Source organism: Phyllostomus hastatus, unplaced genomic scaffold (genome assembly GCF_019186645.2).
Source record: "Phyllostomus hastatus isolate PE091 unplaced genomic scaffold, TTU_PhHast_1.1 phas_contig_34, whole genome shotgun sequence".
NCBI lineage: Eukaryota > Metazoa > Chordata > Mammalia > Chiroptera > Phyllostomidae > Phyllostomus > Phyllostomus hastatus.
This window is the reverse complement of record NW_025333857.1, coordinates 35,857,666-35,874,610: the sequence shown is the minus strand read 5'-3', so window position 1 is coordinate 35,874,610 and position 16,945 is coordinate 35,857,666. Positions and strand designations below refer to the sequence as shown.

Sequence of the window (16,945 nt, the reverse complement as noted above, 5' to 3'; positions counted from 1 at the left end):
CCTAATTTGGTAAAGAAAAATAGGCATGCGATTCCAAGAAGCACAGAGAGTCCCAAACAAGGTGGATGCAAAGAGGCCCACTCCAAAACGCATTATAATTAAAATGCCAAAGGTGGAAAATAAAGAGAGAATCTTAAAAACAGCAAGAGAAAAGCAGTTAGATACCTACAGGAGAGTTCCCATGAGACTGTCAGCTAATTTCTCACCAGAAACTTTGCAGGCTAGAAGGGATTGGCAAGAAATATTCAAAGCCATGAAGAGCAGGACCTACAGCCAAGATTGCTCTAGTCAGCAAAGCTATCATTTAGAAACAAAGGGCAGATAAACAGCTTCCAAGATAAACAAAAACTAAAGGAGTTTGTCATCATCAAGCCCTTATTATATGAAATGTTAAAGGAACTTATTTAAGAAAAAGATCAAAACTGTGAACAATAAAATGGCAAAAAAAACACATGTCTATTAACAATTGAATCTAAAAAACAAACTAAGAAAACAAGAACAGAGACAGAATCATGGACACAGACAGCCTCTTGGTGGTTGCCTGATGGGAGGGGTGTATGGGGGAATGGGTGAAGAGGTGAGGGGATGGAGAAGTACAAATAGGTAGTTACAGAATAGCCCTGGGGATGTAAAGTTGAGTATAGGAAATGGATTAGTACTGATACACATGTCCCATGGTTACGAACAATGGTGGGGGATTGCCTGTGGGATTTGGGTATGCTGGGTAGAAGGGGGCAAAGGGAGGAAAATCAGGACAATCATAATAGCATAATCAATAAAATATAATTTAAAAATAAAAGTAAAAGATGTAACAGAGAAACCCAGTATCTCAGGAAAAAACACAGAAAAAAATTTTTTTCCTTGTTTACCTATCCAACGAGTTTTAATCTGGGTCTCAACTCCTCTCTGTAACTCCGACTCAGCCTGCCAGAGACCCCTCTGTGGCCACCAAGGCACTTCCTCCCTATTCTTCTGACCAGAAGTGATACCTGCCACTCCCACTCACATTTCAGTTGCCAAAGCAAGTCATGTGGCTGCCCTAATTTCACAGGAAAAAGGCAGGAAAGTGCAGTCTTACCATGTACTCCAAAGGCCACAATCCAGAGTGGGTGAAATACTTGCTTTCTAATGATTATAAACCATTGCAAGCGGTTCTGGATCCGTCCTCTAGATGGAGACGTGGAGCTGAGCATCTGTTCAGGAGGTCAGCCATAGCAGAGTCAGACTGGTGTTTACAACTCCCTCAGCCTCTTTGGTAGCTCCATTTTGTACACAGAAAACCCCAAATTAAGTAGGTGCTATGGATTGATAGGGAAATACATCCCTTCACGCTGGACTGATTTGTTACGTAACACATCCTGAGCGGCTTCCATTACCAGTTGTAAAACTCCATTCCGTTCAATCACCAAGGACTCTGACCACTTCATTTCTACAGTATTTATGGCCCTGATGTATGAAGGTGGTTGAAGTATTTACAGTCAGTGCAGCCCGGCTTCAGCTTTCCCTCACTGTCCCTGGGGTTTCCTAAAATGTCCCCAAGGCCTTCTGCAGTATCTTTGCATTTGTGAGAGTGCCTCTCCTCTGATCCCCCTGCTCCGAAGCCTTGGGCTTTTACCTTCCCCCACTCACACCTCCTCAATTTCTAGCACCGTCTTGACAGGGTCTCTGCTCTGTGTTGCAAAGGAGCATTGAGAGACAAAGGCCCTATTCACTAAGGTAGCACTAACAGGCTCTGTGGAGATCTGCATGGGTACTGAAATTTTCCCTTGCCTGGGTGACTACCCAAATGATAGGAACCTTAATTATGTTTTGTCCAATCATGACACCTATTTCAATTAAATCACTAATCCTGCTATTATGTTAAAAATGAGGGAAGGTAATACCTCAAACTTGCTCAATGGTTTGTAATTTACAGAGTACTTTCATATGTATTTTCCAGTTACTGTGATGTTAGGAATTTGTTACTTCCATTTAAAATCATAAAGATGGCCAGCTAATTTTCTCAGGGTTAATCAGCTTGTCAGTGCTAACAGTAGAACTATAACCCAGAATTATAACCTTGTATCTAGGACTCTCAATTATTCCCTGATGGTGCCCCTAACTTACAAACTTTAACAAAACCTACAAAAATTTAAGACTGATACTATCTATTTTTAATAACCCTTTATATTTATTTTGGAGTTAAGGCCAGTACCCTTATGTGCTTTGTCAGGTAGGTAGTGATATGATATCTTTTTTTTAGGTTGATTCGTAGGCAGAGGACTAGAGAAAATAATGTATATATGCATTTCAGATATTTCAACCTTGATAATTCAGCATATGTATAAAAGGATCTGCTTCTACTGGGTGCTGGAAACATAGTGGTAAAGAAAATAGATGCAGTTCTTGTCCTAATGAAGTTTCAAGGCTAACGGAGAAGATGATTACAATAGATGGCAAAAAGAACTCCTACAGTAACAGACATTTTTTTCTTTTGGTGTCATCTTCAGGTATTGCACATCCTTCCTCCTTTCTTGCTGAGGAAACTGAGTAACTTGCCATATGACAAGGGACAGAACTAAGACTTGAATCCAGTTGCTCTTAACAGCAGCATTTTGCCACTTTACAAGTACTACAGGGTCAGTCAGTGTCAAGGAGAACACACACAGAAAATGCCAGACAATGGGGGCTCATTGTAAAGAAGTCTGAGAAACTGCAGCAGCGTGGACAACCTGGACATCCATCCCTCTGGGCCCCAGGACTTTCAGAACGGGTGCCTACCTCAGGCCTTTTTTTCTTGGCTCACCAGTCCCACCTCTACCAATGGATGATTTGGTCTGCTGCCACCCTGTGTGAAGTATCTGTGTTTGGCAGGATGTATCTCGTTCCTGCCAATACATTATTGACTTTGACTCACACACTAACCTCCTCTTGCTCACAGTTTTTCCGTTAGAGTGCTGGATTCATTTTAGAGAACATACAGAGTAGAAACCACAGCAAATGTGCAGAGAAGGAAACTCCCTGAGGCTGTGTTTTTGAAGGGATTTGTGGAGTCGATGGGTAAGGACACAGGCATATACTGGGCTCAGGGGAGCCGCATTAAGTCATAGGCGATAGTCATCATTGTTTTAAACCTACCGTCCCATCTCCACCACAAGAATGAGACCGGTCTCTTATTTCTCTATATGCTCAGCTCATAGTAGACAGTACATATTTGTTGAATAAATGAAGAAGTACAGGTATCACTAGAAACATAGAATTTTGTTTTTATCATAGTGGTATGGCAATAAACGTTTTGACTTGGATTCTGGAGATTTTGATCATCTATGTAAGCAAACTCCAAGTGTCTGGTAGACCCAGATTGAAGTGGAGAGAAGTCACATTAAGAAAGAAAGGGAGGGACTAAATTTAGAACTTTAACACCAAGGTTTATCATGTTTAAATTTAGATTAGTGCCTATATCACAAGGATTCACCCTAGATGAGTGAAATTATGTGTAACCCAGCAAGAAGAAAAATATATTATCATGATAAATTGGGATTTTACTGAACAAGGGATGAGAGATGACAATAAATCAAGGGGAACTGACTGTGACTAGTGGTCAGTTTCCTACAATAGTGTATAAATTTGTCACAATTTTCCTCAGTATTTTTCTATTCCCCTATACTTATCATACAGGCTAATATAAATGGTCCTGGGCTTGGCATCGATCAGCAAGAAGAGATGGTAACTCATGACTAGAACCATCTTCACCAATATGTAATTCACAATGGATTTTTAAATTTTTAAATAATTAAGGAAAATACATTAGTTGGTACCTTCTCAAGAATGTCAGGCACCTTGCAGTCATTGCTTAATCTTTCAAAAGCTCAATGAGGTAGGTGGTATATCCCTATTTTACAAATAAAGAAAGTAAGACCAGCAAGAGTATACTTTTGTCTGCCCACAGCCATTTCTGGAATGTGCTCAAGTTTATACGGAGGAAGAGATATATACAAAGTCAAGTCTGTCTTTGTCCAAAGAACATATATTGCATTCTTGCTAAATATATGTGTGTGTGTGCCCTTAAATATATTTTCTTACTGTTTGCTTTTCCTGTTTCTGGGTTTTTTTACTTGGGGTGTGTTTGCTTATGTGAGCTGGCAGGAGAAGCAACGTGCTGCACGCCCAGAGTAACGCTGGCGTCCATGCTTCTCGTTCACAGTAACTGAGACAGTCTGTATTCTAACCTGCAGCCACGTACAGGGGATTCAGTACACGTACTGGTTTTTTCTAAGTGAATTAAAAATGTTATCCTGGAATCTCCAAGTTTTCTTTTCAAAGAAAACTAAACCCCACACAGCTCTGTGCATGCTTTGCTTTGCTTTCTTTCAGACTACTGTCAGAGGATGTGGGAATGGACAACCCCTTTGAGGAGGGCATGCTGAGTCCCGGTGCTGCAGACATGAGGCCTGGTGAGCGGAACACTTGTTCATTTCCTTCAGCCTGTTCTGTACCCAGACATTTTCATTATTCAGTGAGAGAACCATTTCCTATGCATCCAACTTGTGAAGAGAGGGAAAAATATGTGTGAAGAAGGCGTTAGGCTCAATTTGGTTGATTTCAGAGTTGACTTGAATATTGATGCTCACTAGTGTGGGCTGCTTTTTATATGCCCTGCCAGGGCCTTATGTGCCAATGTTTTCAGCTCCTGTGATAATTGGCTGCTGTTTATCATAATACCAAATTCTAGCTAATGTCAAAGTTCACCAAATTTATAGTTAAGTGTGAGAATGTTTAAGATTAGAAATGGGATATCAAGAAGGCTCAGTCATCTGCTGGAAAGAAAGAAAGTCCTTATATTCTAAAGGTTTACAACCTAAGGCATATTCCAAAAAACAATTTTAAATTTTCTTTTCCAATCTATATTTCTTCCACTTTGTACTAGGACACCTCTTTGCACTGTCTCGCTTCAGGATCGTAACAATATCCTGAATCCCGACCTTATCAGCTAAGCCTAAAATGGGAGTCAACTTTATTTTTTTTGCCTAAGTATTTAAGTGCATTCTTCAAAATAATAGTCACATGACAATTATTTTTAAATGTTCTCTGGCTAAGTAAGAATGATAGCCACTGTGAGCATTTCTACCCCACTCTTCAAGGTTCATCTTGCACTTCGGAATAATGAAGGCACTGAAGCTATAATTATCTTTTATGGTAGTAATTAGCCACATGTGGCTATTTAAATTAATTAAAATTTAAAATAAATTTGAGAAGTTAAATTCTTCAGTTGCACTCGCTTTATTTCAATTCCTTAACATTCCTATCATTACAAAACTTTTTTTCTGGATAGTACTGCTCTGAGAATTCCTAGAATATAGAAACCCATTGTTTTGCAAACTTACTGGTCACTAGAAATTTTTTTCAAGTACTACATGGAAACATGTTACATGAAACACAGTTAGGGTGATGTTCTATACAGAACATCTTAATAGCAAAGAAAGAGTGTCGGCTTCCTTAGGATGAGACCGGATTTGAATTCCAGAATTGAGAGGTATACCAGACGGCCTTCAAAATACTTTATGATAGAGAATCCTGAAATTTCTGTTTTTAGAAGTGTTTGGTTGGGATCAACTTGATTAAAAATTACTCCTCCAGCTCTTGTGTTAAGGGAATGGCACATAGTGGCAAGACCCATATTACCATTGAAGTGTGGGAAGGAGCTACTTCTATGAGCCTTAACGTAAGATTCTCATTCATGGCGTGGGAACCAATGGCAAACAATATTGCATAAGAGGTAATGACTGCCTGATCAAAAAAAAATGTGATCTGGGAGGATACCTCAGTTTTATTAAAAATAAATACAGCACACCAGCCAAAGAAAGGCCACTGCACATCAGACACAGAGTTGTTGGACACTGAAGAAAAGTATTTTGGGAGTATCAGTGAATGTAGCAGATAAAATCCTTACCCTCCATTCCATAGGAGTAAAGTCTTCGTGAAGCATTATCAGATATATGTAAGCTTTACACTCTCTCTTACACAATATGCACCATAAAAATTCAGTTCAATGTTACCTCAGTTTCAAGTTCTCAAACCTGAACAGGACATTCTACAAACTAGTTTTCTGCCCATTTAGCAATGGCTCCTGCTTCCTATTTGTACACAGCCAGGGCTGATGGGGCTGAGACCTGCTGGTCAAGGAGGGGTCCAAGTCCCATAGAAACCACTTTTTAGCAGGTCTGCCTTTGCTGAAAGGGCTTTGAAAAAGTTCTCCATGGGGGGCCCACACCCACTCTTGGCAGCCATGTGCATGAACTAACAGCTGACGTTGTTTCTGTTTCTTCTTTAGAACCTCCTAATTCCCTGGATCTTAATGGCGCTCATCCTCAGAGGATCAAGCTCACTGCCCCAAATATCAATCTTTCTCTGGACCAAAGTGAAGGCTCTGTCCTCTCTGATGATAACCTGGACAGTCCTGATGAAATTGATATCAATGTGGATGAACTCGATACCCCTGATGAAGCAGATTCTTTTGAGTACACTGGGCATGGTAAGTTGCCAAGTTGGCAAGGCCAAGGTTATGTGAAAAGTGAAAGAGTATCTAAGTGGCATTTTGTTGCTGGTGGCTCTTTTCTGTGATTTCTAGATCCTTCTATTTGTATCTCAGCTCATAGGTGGCTGTGATTGATAATTTAGAAGTTGACAAAGGTCACACATAGCCATTGTTCTTTCATTAAACCCCTACTCTATGCCAGGCCCTGTGCTGGACAATGGATTTGAAAGACAGCTGTTACATCCTGCATTGTTAGGAAATTGGAGCTGCGTTTGCAGAGAAAAAGAATTTAATCTGGAAGTTAAAATTTGAAGGAGAGAAATCAGAGCTTACCGGTTTCTTTGTACAAGCTCCCACTGTCTGTAATGTTCTTTCTCCCAGATTCTTACATGGTTGTTCCCTTCTCCTTATGCAGATCTTAATCTTCCTTGATCTCTATAATCAAAGGTGCTCCCCATCCCTACCCCCAAGACCCAGTCACTCTCTATCCCAGTATTCATTTTATTTTCCATGTGTCACTAATTGAAATCACATCATTTAACTAACTGTTTGGCCCTGGCTCATGTGGCTCAGTGGATTAAATACCAGACTGGGAACCAAAGGGTCACTGGTTCAATTCCCAGTCAGGGCACATGCCTAGGTTGCAGGCCAGGTCCCCATTAGGGGGCACATGACAGGCAGCCATACATTAATGTTTCTCTCCCTCTTTCTCCCTTCCTCTCTCTAAAAATAAGGACATAAAAATATTTAAAAACAGAAGCAACCTTTAAAAAATGTTTGCATGTTTTATTGTCTTTCTCTTCCCACTAAAATATCTGATCCATGAGGGCAGGGACTTGATTATATTTGCAGTTATATTGCTGATAAAGTAGGAAGGAAGGAGGGATGGAATAGAATGTGTGTGGGGGGGGGTAAAAAGGAAGAATAAAAAGTTGCTGGATCAAACAAAAACACTCCTAATATGAATATCAGTCTCATTTTAATTCTTTCTCTTGTTCAGTGTAATTGGGTTTGTTATGTAATCTAATGAACAAAATAAATTAACAAAATAGAAGCAGACTCATAGACACAGAGAACAGACTGTCAGCTGTTAGAGGGGAGGGGTGGTTGGGGTGCTGGGTGAAAAGGTGAAGGGATTAAGAAATAAAAAACAAACTCATAGACACAGACAGCAGCGTGGTGATTCCCAGAGGGGGAGGGGGTGGGGAGGGAGAAGAGGGTAAAGGGGGATAAATGGCAATGGAAGGAGACTTGATGTGGGGTGATAAACACACGATACAATATAGAAATTATGTATTATGGAATTGTACACCTGAAGCATATATAATTTTATTTACCAATGTCACCCCAATAAGTTCAATTAAAAAAGTAAATCATCAGATTCTAAAAAATATATATACAAATGTAAAGCATCTGCTTTTAAAAATGGCATCATGTTGTTCCCCTTTTATGGGACGCCACTCTCTGACTTGATCGTATTGAAATTCAAGGTGAGAGAATCCTGGCCACAGCTGTTGGCTTGATACACTATAAAAATTCTCCCTAAAATTAAAATTTTTCTTAATTAAAAAAATTTTTTAAATCTTTAAAATCCCTTAAAAAGAAACACCATTATTAAATGACACCTTGACTTTTAGAGCCATGTTAATTCCAGCAGTGTCATTCATAGGAGAACATAGTAAGGAAATTCACCAAATCAATGAATTGATTCAACCAATGGTTGCAAGCACCGGGGCTACAAGCATGGCCAGCACAGATCGAGACTCTGCTTTCACAGGCAAGCATTTGGTCTCCTCAAGCTAAAAAAAAATAAAGCTCAGTTACTTGTTCTACAGTTTATGATGTTTGAAGTAGAGGTTTTATGTTGCATTTTTGTCATACTTTTAAATTGCTATAGTTATCTGGGTATTTGACCCTATATGTTGAAATACACAAATAAGAGACAAAAAAAGGTCCTGAATTCATATGCTTTTCTACCTTCTCAGAGGCTCTTCCCCAGCTGCTCCATCCATCCCAGCTGCACCCAGCTGCCTAGTCCTTCTGCTAAGTTGTTCTCACATGCAGGAATCATGCCTTGATTTACAATCCCACAGAAGACAGCTGTGGCGTGACCCTGCTGGTCCCTCCCTCTCCTCCCCCTGTACTTTCCTACTGCCCTGGGGAACCGTATCACACCACATCTAAAACTTTTATTTTTATAAATAGGAAAACTGCCAAGCTAAGTGGTAGTGGCTGAACAAACTGGTAATTAAAGCCGCCACTTGCTGACACCATTCTTTTTAGTTGATACGGTTATGCTGAGAGAACCAGTCTAACAGCCACAACCCCACTTTTAGGTCTCAAATTCAAAGGACAGAATTTTTATGTAACTGGAATTTTAAAGTCCACCCTGGTTCTCAAATGACAGATATATGTTTAGACATTGTTTCAAACAAACAAAAATATCAAACGTTGAAAACACAAAGTACATCTGAATAGCTGTATTTCACAAACATGTAGACATGCATTGCTGACTGTGTTGAGAGAGATGGAATACATTTGAGTCCCGAAGTATGAAATAAATGTTTGTAAGCTGCATGTTTTGGGGGTTTCTTCTGTGAGCATTTTGAACAAGGCATATACATTGTAAACAAAATGGGATTTTTTAAGGCACAGTGTTTCAAAAGTATTTGGTCAATAATTGATTCTATTTAATGGACACTTTCATGGTGCTTACTATGTGCCAAGATCTGTGTTAGGTACTTTATACATATTAACTGTATTAATCCTCATGTCAACTCTGTGAACAGGTATTATGTGTCCCCTATTTTACCATGAGAACACTGAGGTGAGTCACAGAGTGGTTAAGTAATTTACCTAAGGTCACACAGGTAGTAAATGTCAGAGCCAGCACTCAACCTCTGAGTTGCTGCCCTTGATTCCTGGGCCATGCTGCTTCTCCATAAATATACCGAGGATGAATAGGAGAGAGCCTTTTGCTGGATTAGGCTGATGTACCTGCAGCCAAGCCCTCTAGTCACCCCTCACATTTGCTCACCCTTTCATTGAGCCATTTCCATGCCTCGAGGGCTCTCACTTTACCAAGCGCTTGAAGGATTTCCAAGCCATTGCCTGATTTACACGTAGCTGATGACCACACACCACTGCCAGGTTATTGCCCACAATGTGATTTTGCCTTTGAAAGAGTTTAGAATTTCACTATCAAAAGTTGTTAAATTAGCCTTTACCTCCAAGCAATTTTCTTGAATAATTGTGTCCAAATAGTAGAAAAATATTAAAGTACTGACAGAATTAAGGTTTGACTTTCTTTAGTATTTACATGTGCTGTGGATACCAGAAATATGTGTGTAGATAGTGAAGGACTTAGGAAGCCAGTCTTTCTATTAAGATAGATCTGAGTTTTCTTTTTAATGCTCTGTTATACTAATCTTAGAAACTTCAGTATATTCTGAAGGTCAGAAAAGATGACCTATTTCTGTTTTCCAAACCAACTGCAAAGTTATTTTTACCATAATTCAGATCTCAGCTAAGGCATTGTCATAAGGGAAATGGAAAAATGATAACGAATTTTAGCCTGAATATTCCTGAGAAGAATGTTAAGAGAAATAATCATGTCCTTATATATTTTCTCTTCCTTAGTGATGTTTAGTGACCTCATTTAAGCTACCTTTTCCAAAATTAACCTCTAATGACAGATCATTTTCTCCGGGAATAAGGTACCCCAATGTTTGTTTCCAGATAATCAGGGAGTCACTTCATTTAACTTCCCTATCTACTGTCTTCCACTATTTGCACAGACTGCAGGCATCCCACTTATAACATCAATTCCGTGTTTTAACTCTGCATACAAACTAATTGAATGTTAACGTTATTTTCTTTTATCCACAAGCAACCTCACGCCGTAATGGTGTGGTCTGAAAGGATGATTTTTCTTCGTGCTTCTGTATGCTGAAATTTTACATTCAAATTTGTTGCTTGCCTGTTCTTTGTCACCAAAAAGAAAGAAAAAAATAATCTTTAAAGACTTGTTGACTGTATCCAGAATGTCTTTCTTCTAACAAGAAAAGTTCAAACATAATGTCTTCTAAGATTATTTACATTATCAGTGCAAGACCATAATGTAGACAGCGCATCACCTTTCTAGAGGTAGGTGTCCTGCTGGAAGGCCCCAGCGGACGTCATCTCTAGCTAGTGCATAAGGACACCAACAGTGGATTCCCCACTGTGGTCTGTCCAGCCCGGGATGTTCAGGAGCTTGTGTACGAAATCATTTCACAAAAGACAAGAGCAGATGTTCAAGGTGACTTCTCCCCTGCATGCCAGGGCTTAAGTGATGTCAACAGTGGCCGGGGAGAAAAATGTGTTATTAAAACAAAGAAGACAAAGAAAATCAAGCATTTCTTAGTGGAGATGGCCTGATGTCAAAAATTAAATCTGGAAGGCAGGGGATAAAGAGTTAAATGAGACCTGAACATTTTCAAAGTAGTGAGAAAATGGTGGCTCGAGGGAGGATGGTGATTTGTAGTTATAGCAAAATTATTGTTAAGATCAGGGCTATATTGCTAATTTGAGGAAGTCAATAAAGCTTGCCTTTCTTCTGATGAGCTTATACTGTAGACTTCTAAAAATGAGTACCTTGAGTACGAGAATTGACTGTACCCCCTAACCCTTACCTAATTTATCTTGCCCACTTACACCAGTCCTCAGGTGGGGGAGGACAAGGAGCCCCAGCAACTGGCCAGCGCTCACCCTCTGAAACACCAGCAGTAGCATTTCGTAAAAAGGTCCAACCTCAGACTTTTATACTAAAATTAGCAATAATAATGTTTTTTAGGATAAACTATAGGAAAATATGTATATTTGCATACTCTTAAGATAGAGGTGTCCTTTCTTATGATACGATAATAAAAAATTGAGATAAAAATTAACAGAGTCAACTACATAAAATATCACATTTCTGTTTAGAAAGAACACAAATTTAAAAGGTAAGCATCAGGCAGAAAAATAACTGCAGTACATGATGAAGTTCTGTATAAAGAACTCCAACAAATAAATAAAGTCAATCGCTAAGGGACTTAGCAAGTGCATCCCTCTCAGTGAGAGAAATATCAATAGCCAATAAACACTTAAAAATCCCCAGTCTTTAATAATTACATAAATACAAATTAAAACAACAAAGGGACAGGTTTCACCTAACTTGTCAGGGGTTAAAATCTCTGGTAAGTTCCAGTGTTTTTGACAGTGTGAGGACACAGGAACACTCATACATTTTTGGTGTGATTTTTCAAGGCAAAATGTTCACAGAAACCTTAGGTGCTTGTACCCTCTGATCCAGCATTCCATCAGAGAATGGCCTATACATAGCCTATAGTAATAGGTACTCAAATGAGGTAAGATAGCTGTACAAAGATATTTACTGAAGCAAATTCTTTCTAAGGAACAACAAAATGAAATGATTTTTTTTCACTAGGGGATTGATAAACTAAAATATATCAGTAAAATGGAATACTCTAGGACTACTGTTAAAACAAGCAGAGTTGCCCTGGCTGGGTGGCTTAGTTGGTTGGAGCATCATCCTTTGCACAGGAAGGTCACTGTTCAATTCCCAGTCAGAGCACATGCCTAGGTTGCCGGTCCATCCCTGGTTGGGGTGCGTGCATACATATGGGAGGCAACTGATTAATGTTTTTCTTTCATGTGTTGGTGTTTTGCACAAGCTCGCTCTCTCTCTCTCTCTCTCTCTCTCTCTCTCTCTCTCTCTCTTTCTTTGAATCAATGGATGTTATCCTCAGGCAGAGATTCAAAAATAAGTACATAAAATTAGCAAAGTTTATATACATTGAGACAAAAAGAAGCCTATTCAATGGTATTAAAGAGGAACACATTATAGAGCAGTGTACACAGAACATGCATAATATTTGGAGCAATCATACTTTTGGGGGGAAAGTCCACATGCACATGGAAAGAAGAACAGATATCAAACATTGCGTGAGAGTAACATTGGAGATTTTTGCTGTTTTCATGAACAATTTCTGTATTGCTTGTACTTTTATAAGTGTTTTGCTTTTATAATCAGAAAAAAGAAAACAATGTACAAAACTTTACAACAAACTAGCCTCATTAAAGCATGCAGAAAACAAAACAACCCCACACTGATCACCAGGTTGAATTTAGAGCAGGGCAGAAAGTCCAAAACAGGATGAAGACGGGTTAGTGGATGGTGAGTTCACTGCAGGGGACAGCAGGTGTGTACAGGAGCATCGGAAGACAAACCCACATCAGAGCCCAGAGTTCAGAAAGCACGGAGACCAGATGGAAAACGTAGTACCAGGAAGGGAGCTAAGAGGAGCATCCAAGGGCCCTAACCCAAGTAGAAACAGAGAAGCAAGAAAGGACTCCATATGCAGAGGGATGGATTTGCACAAGTGACACAATGCTTGATCTGCAGCCAAAGGTTGCTGCTTTCCATCGTAAGCGGCTGAGCGCTGGTGGGAACACAGAGGAAGCCAGAGTGAGGCCAGGCTCTGTAGGTGGTGGTTGCTGTTGGTATTGGCAAAAAAGCCTAGGATTGCTTCCAAACTGGACTTCATTTTACTATCCTAAGTCACAGGTAATTAGACACGTTTGAATGTTTCTTATGGAATCTTCCGAAACATAATGGCTTTGTTGTGGATTCCTGCCAGATTACCTGTATTTCCAGGAACTTGTCCAAGCTTTATTGACCCACTCACCCTCCCAATTTTTATTGAGTACCCTGTGCAGGTTTCCAGGCTAAGTGTGGAGATAAGTGTTAAAGGCAACTCAGGCAGAGTTTCTTAGCCCCAGGAACTCACAGGCTCATAGTGAAATAAACAAGAATGAGACAATCACATGTTCAAGTTACATTGTGATAGCTTAGAAGAGTAGAAAAGGTAAGGGTTGAACTATATTTGCTTTGTAACTCTGTGACCTGAGGTAACTACTTCAGTGAGTTTTTGCATCAGTATCATATAATACCTACTACTGTGCCTGACACATGGTAGTTGCTATTATTATCAAATTCTATTAAAAGAATACAAGTAGCCCTGGCTGGGTGGCTAAGTGGTTAGAGCATTGTCCCATGTGCCAAAGGACTGCAGGTTCAATCTCTGGTCAGGGTGCATATGGGAGGCTACCAATCAATGTTTCTCAGATCAATGTATCTTTCTTCCTTCCTTTCTCTCTAAAACCAATAAGCATGTTCTCAGGTGAGGTAAAATACAAGTAAATCAAAGGTCATTTTTTGAATGGAAAAATAAGAGAGATAATATCTCACAGAATTATTTTGAAAGTTATAAATAATATTTTCCTTCAAATTATTTAAACCTACAAAAACCCATCATTGCTCAACTCCGCTAGTCCTTGAAGTAAAAATAGGAACAAAATTGTTCCTTTCTCTTTTTAAAAAAACTTAACATGATTGCTTTTTCTGGATGCACAGGAGTAGGTAGTGTATTTCTCCCCCAAGATGCTCAATGGGCTTTTTTATTGCCTTCTGTACCCACAAATAGGAGCCTTGAGAATTTTTGGCCTTGGAACATTCCTGGCCTACAAAGTTATTTTCTTGCTTACTGTAAAATCTTCCCATGGCATATTTTGAAAAATCCATAGGAAGTACATGAAATGTATGACCCGATGCGCTCCCAGTAGGGTAGGAGGTTCAGCTCCATTGTAAGAGCCTTAGAGAAGGGCCTAGGCCGGTGGTATCATCAAGATACTAATACTGCACACTCAGGGTACACCAGAAAATGTGGTCTGAAGAAAACAAGATTATCTGAACCTGATAAGTAGCCTTTACCCCATCAGAGAGGCCTGTGGTCTTCAACCTATGTGATCAAGGATGAACTGGTATTAGCCTATACCCTCTTGGACCACTATTGACACAGTTCTAGCCTTGCATCTGCACCCACGCTCAGCTTGGCCTGAGCAATGGATTTGGTTGTTCAATGAGTCAATAACAAAGCTTCACTGAGTGTCCTTTATGTGGTCAGGTTAAGCTCAGTGAGTCACACAAAACAGCGAGTTCCATCCCTCTGGCTGCCTCTGCCAGGAGACAGCTGGTTGCTGAACTGCCTCAGCTGTATAGCTCCTGCTCCTTCAGTCTGGCTCTGTGCTTCATTTCCAGAGGATCCCACAGCCAACAAAGACTCTGGCCAAGAGTCCGAGTCCATTCCAGAATACACAGCAGAAGAGGAGCGGGAGGACAACCGGTTGTGGAGGACGGTGGTGATTGGAGAACAGGAGCAGAGGATCGACATGAAGGTCATCGAGCCCTACAGGAGAGTCATTTCTCACGGAGGTAGTCCAGCTCTGTGTGAATCTGGGAGCTGGGGGACAGGGAGCCATATTTTTTTGTCAGAAAACAAAACTAGGGTTCTCTGCAGCGTGACATCCCAAAGACCCCATTGGGCAACCAATGTTCGGGGGACTGTAGAGCTAAATATATTACTTCTACTCAATTCCACAAACATTGGAAAGCCTACCAAACAAAGATAACTTTCCAGTGTGAAAAACGCTTTTCATAGCACACATCTGATAGCTATAATCTTCTATGTTAATTTCTTGAAAGCCATAGTTGTCCAATTTAATAGAGTCTGTTGGGAATTCATCTGGGTAGATTGTAGGTTTTAACGGAACAGTTTTTGAGTTCGTATTACCACAGCCTATAGTTAAGATCGCTACAGTAGAGCTGCTTCTAATTACAAAATCGTCATTTAAATCCTCTTCAGAAGCTTTAGGAAATCTTTTTAGACTCGGCCTTGTCATGCTTTCCCCCCTGCCTGAAACTGGCTTTTCTATAAACTCCATCACACCTATGCCTGACAACAGCTGGTTCCAGCCAAAGCCTTAGTGAAAGACAAGGGAGAGAGAAAAAGTTGTGCTTTGTACCTCCGGTGCTTTCTTGGAGCTGCAGAGCCCTGACTAATTTGGGATTCACAAAAAGCCAGCTGAGCACAAGCAACACATTTAACATTGTCACTGTCAGAAAACGTAAACAGCTTTCTTATTTCCCTGCTGCATGCACTCCTCTCCCGCAGTCCTGGGGCACCACCCTGACCACTCTGCTGTCCCAGAAAAGTGTAAGCTGACAAGGCAAACATTGTTCTCTCTTCCTTAACAAGGGCAGGGAAATAAGTGTCTTGGGATGACATTAAACTCTTAGCTTCTGTTTTTTAGCTAGCAACAGGACATTTTGTTTTTTCAGTCAAAGTTCCCTCCACCAGCAAATTATCCACTTTACATCCCCCTATGCCTTGCTACCTGCAGTTAAGTATCTGACCACCCAGGGACTCTGACCATGAATGACAGTGAAAGAAAATGCCAATAGGTGTTCTCGGCCATGACCTTCCTTTTTCCTGCTTCACTGTGTGACCTGAAATGGTAATACATCCCCGTGATGGCTGCTGTGGGGCTGGGTGGTTTCCTCTGAGGGAAACTTCTGGCTTGATCTCACTGAAGCTGACAGACATCTGGTCACAGAGTCAGCCCTTTTGTTATGATGAAAACTGCAACCTGAACATCACCCAGATGTTCCCAGAAGGTCCAGCCTCCTTTGCACCGCCCACCATATGCAAAGGAGGTATGACTTGTTTGCTTTTTGGAAATAAAAACAAATCGAAGGGTGACTACAAAAGTGCCCTGAACTCATCCTAAAAAGTACCAAAAAATGTGGAACAGTGATCATTTCTATAAATTTTTACCCTCAGTCTTCAGTTGAGAGCCCTTTTGTTGTGAAGAAGACAGGCTCACTGCTTCGCTGCTCTAACACCTCCCACTCCTCCAGCACTCCCCCCTGCTTATTGTTTCCTCCAGCACGGGACAGTTATGTGGGTTCAGTGGGTGGGTCTGCTGCCTGAATTAAGAGAGAGAGTGATTGTTGTTAGTACACAAGGGTAAGAAAAAGCCCCTGCTTCTGCCTATCACCTTCTTTGTGATAACTGAGCTTCCCTGTACAGGATAACCTGGTTTGCTGTGCCCTCCATCCCTGCCACCTCCTCCCCTTGGCATTTGCTCCTCTCCGTCTGTGTTGTGAGCTCAGTTTTTGGCTGTGTGACTGACTGTCCGGTTTGTTTGGAAGGCAAGGCCACCTTTCCTCTCCCTGGCTCCGCCTCATCTCTCTCCAGGCACTGGCCTGCATGAGCGTGCCCTGGCTGCACGCACCTGGCATGCCAGCGAGATGCCACCTCTTCCTACACCCTCAACGGCCTTTGTGCTCTCTAGGTAAAGATCATTCAGATGTTATGTCTGAATTTGCCAAAGCATTGTCTTCTGTGTTGGAAGCTCACATCACTTTCCTAGACCTTACTGATGCTAAAGCAATACTCCATGCTTACCAATCTGTGGAGTTCATCATCCTGGCTTCTGATGAGCATTTTAAAAAGCAGCACTACATGGAGAACATAAATCTTGTCT

The 16,945-nt window shown here is 40.7% G+C and overlaps 1 protein-coding gene across 1 annotated transcript in view; it reads left to right on the top strand.

Annotated features, from left to right (window-relative positions):
* Positions 1-16,945, top strand: part of PRUNE2 (prune homolog 2 with BCH domain) — a 235,404-nt gene that overhangs the window by 196,191 nt on the left and 22,268 nt on the right. The window contains exons 10-12 of the mRNA XM_045840229.1: positions 4,354-4,433; positions 6,311-6,511; positions 14,658-14,831. Of these exons, the coding sequence (XP_045696185.1) occupies positions 4,354-4,433; positions 6,311-6,511; positions 14,658-14,831 (455 nt within the window). The remainder of the gene's footprint in view (positions 1-4,353; positions 4,434-6,310; positions 6,512-14,657; positions 14,832-16,945) is intronic.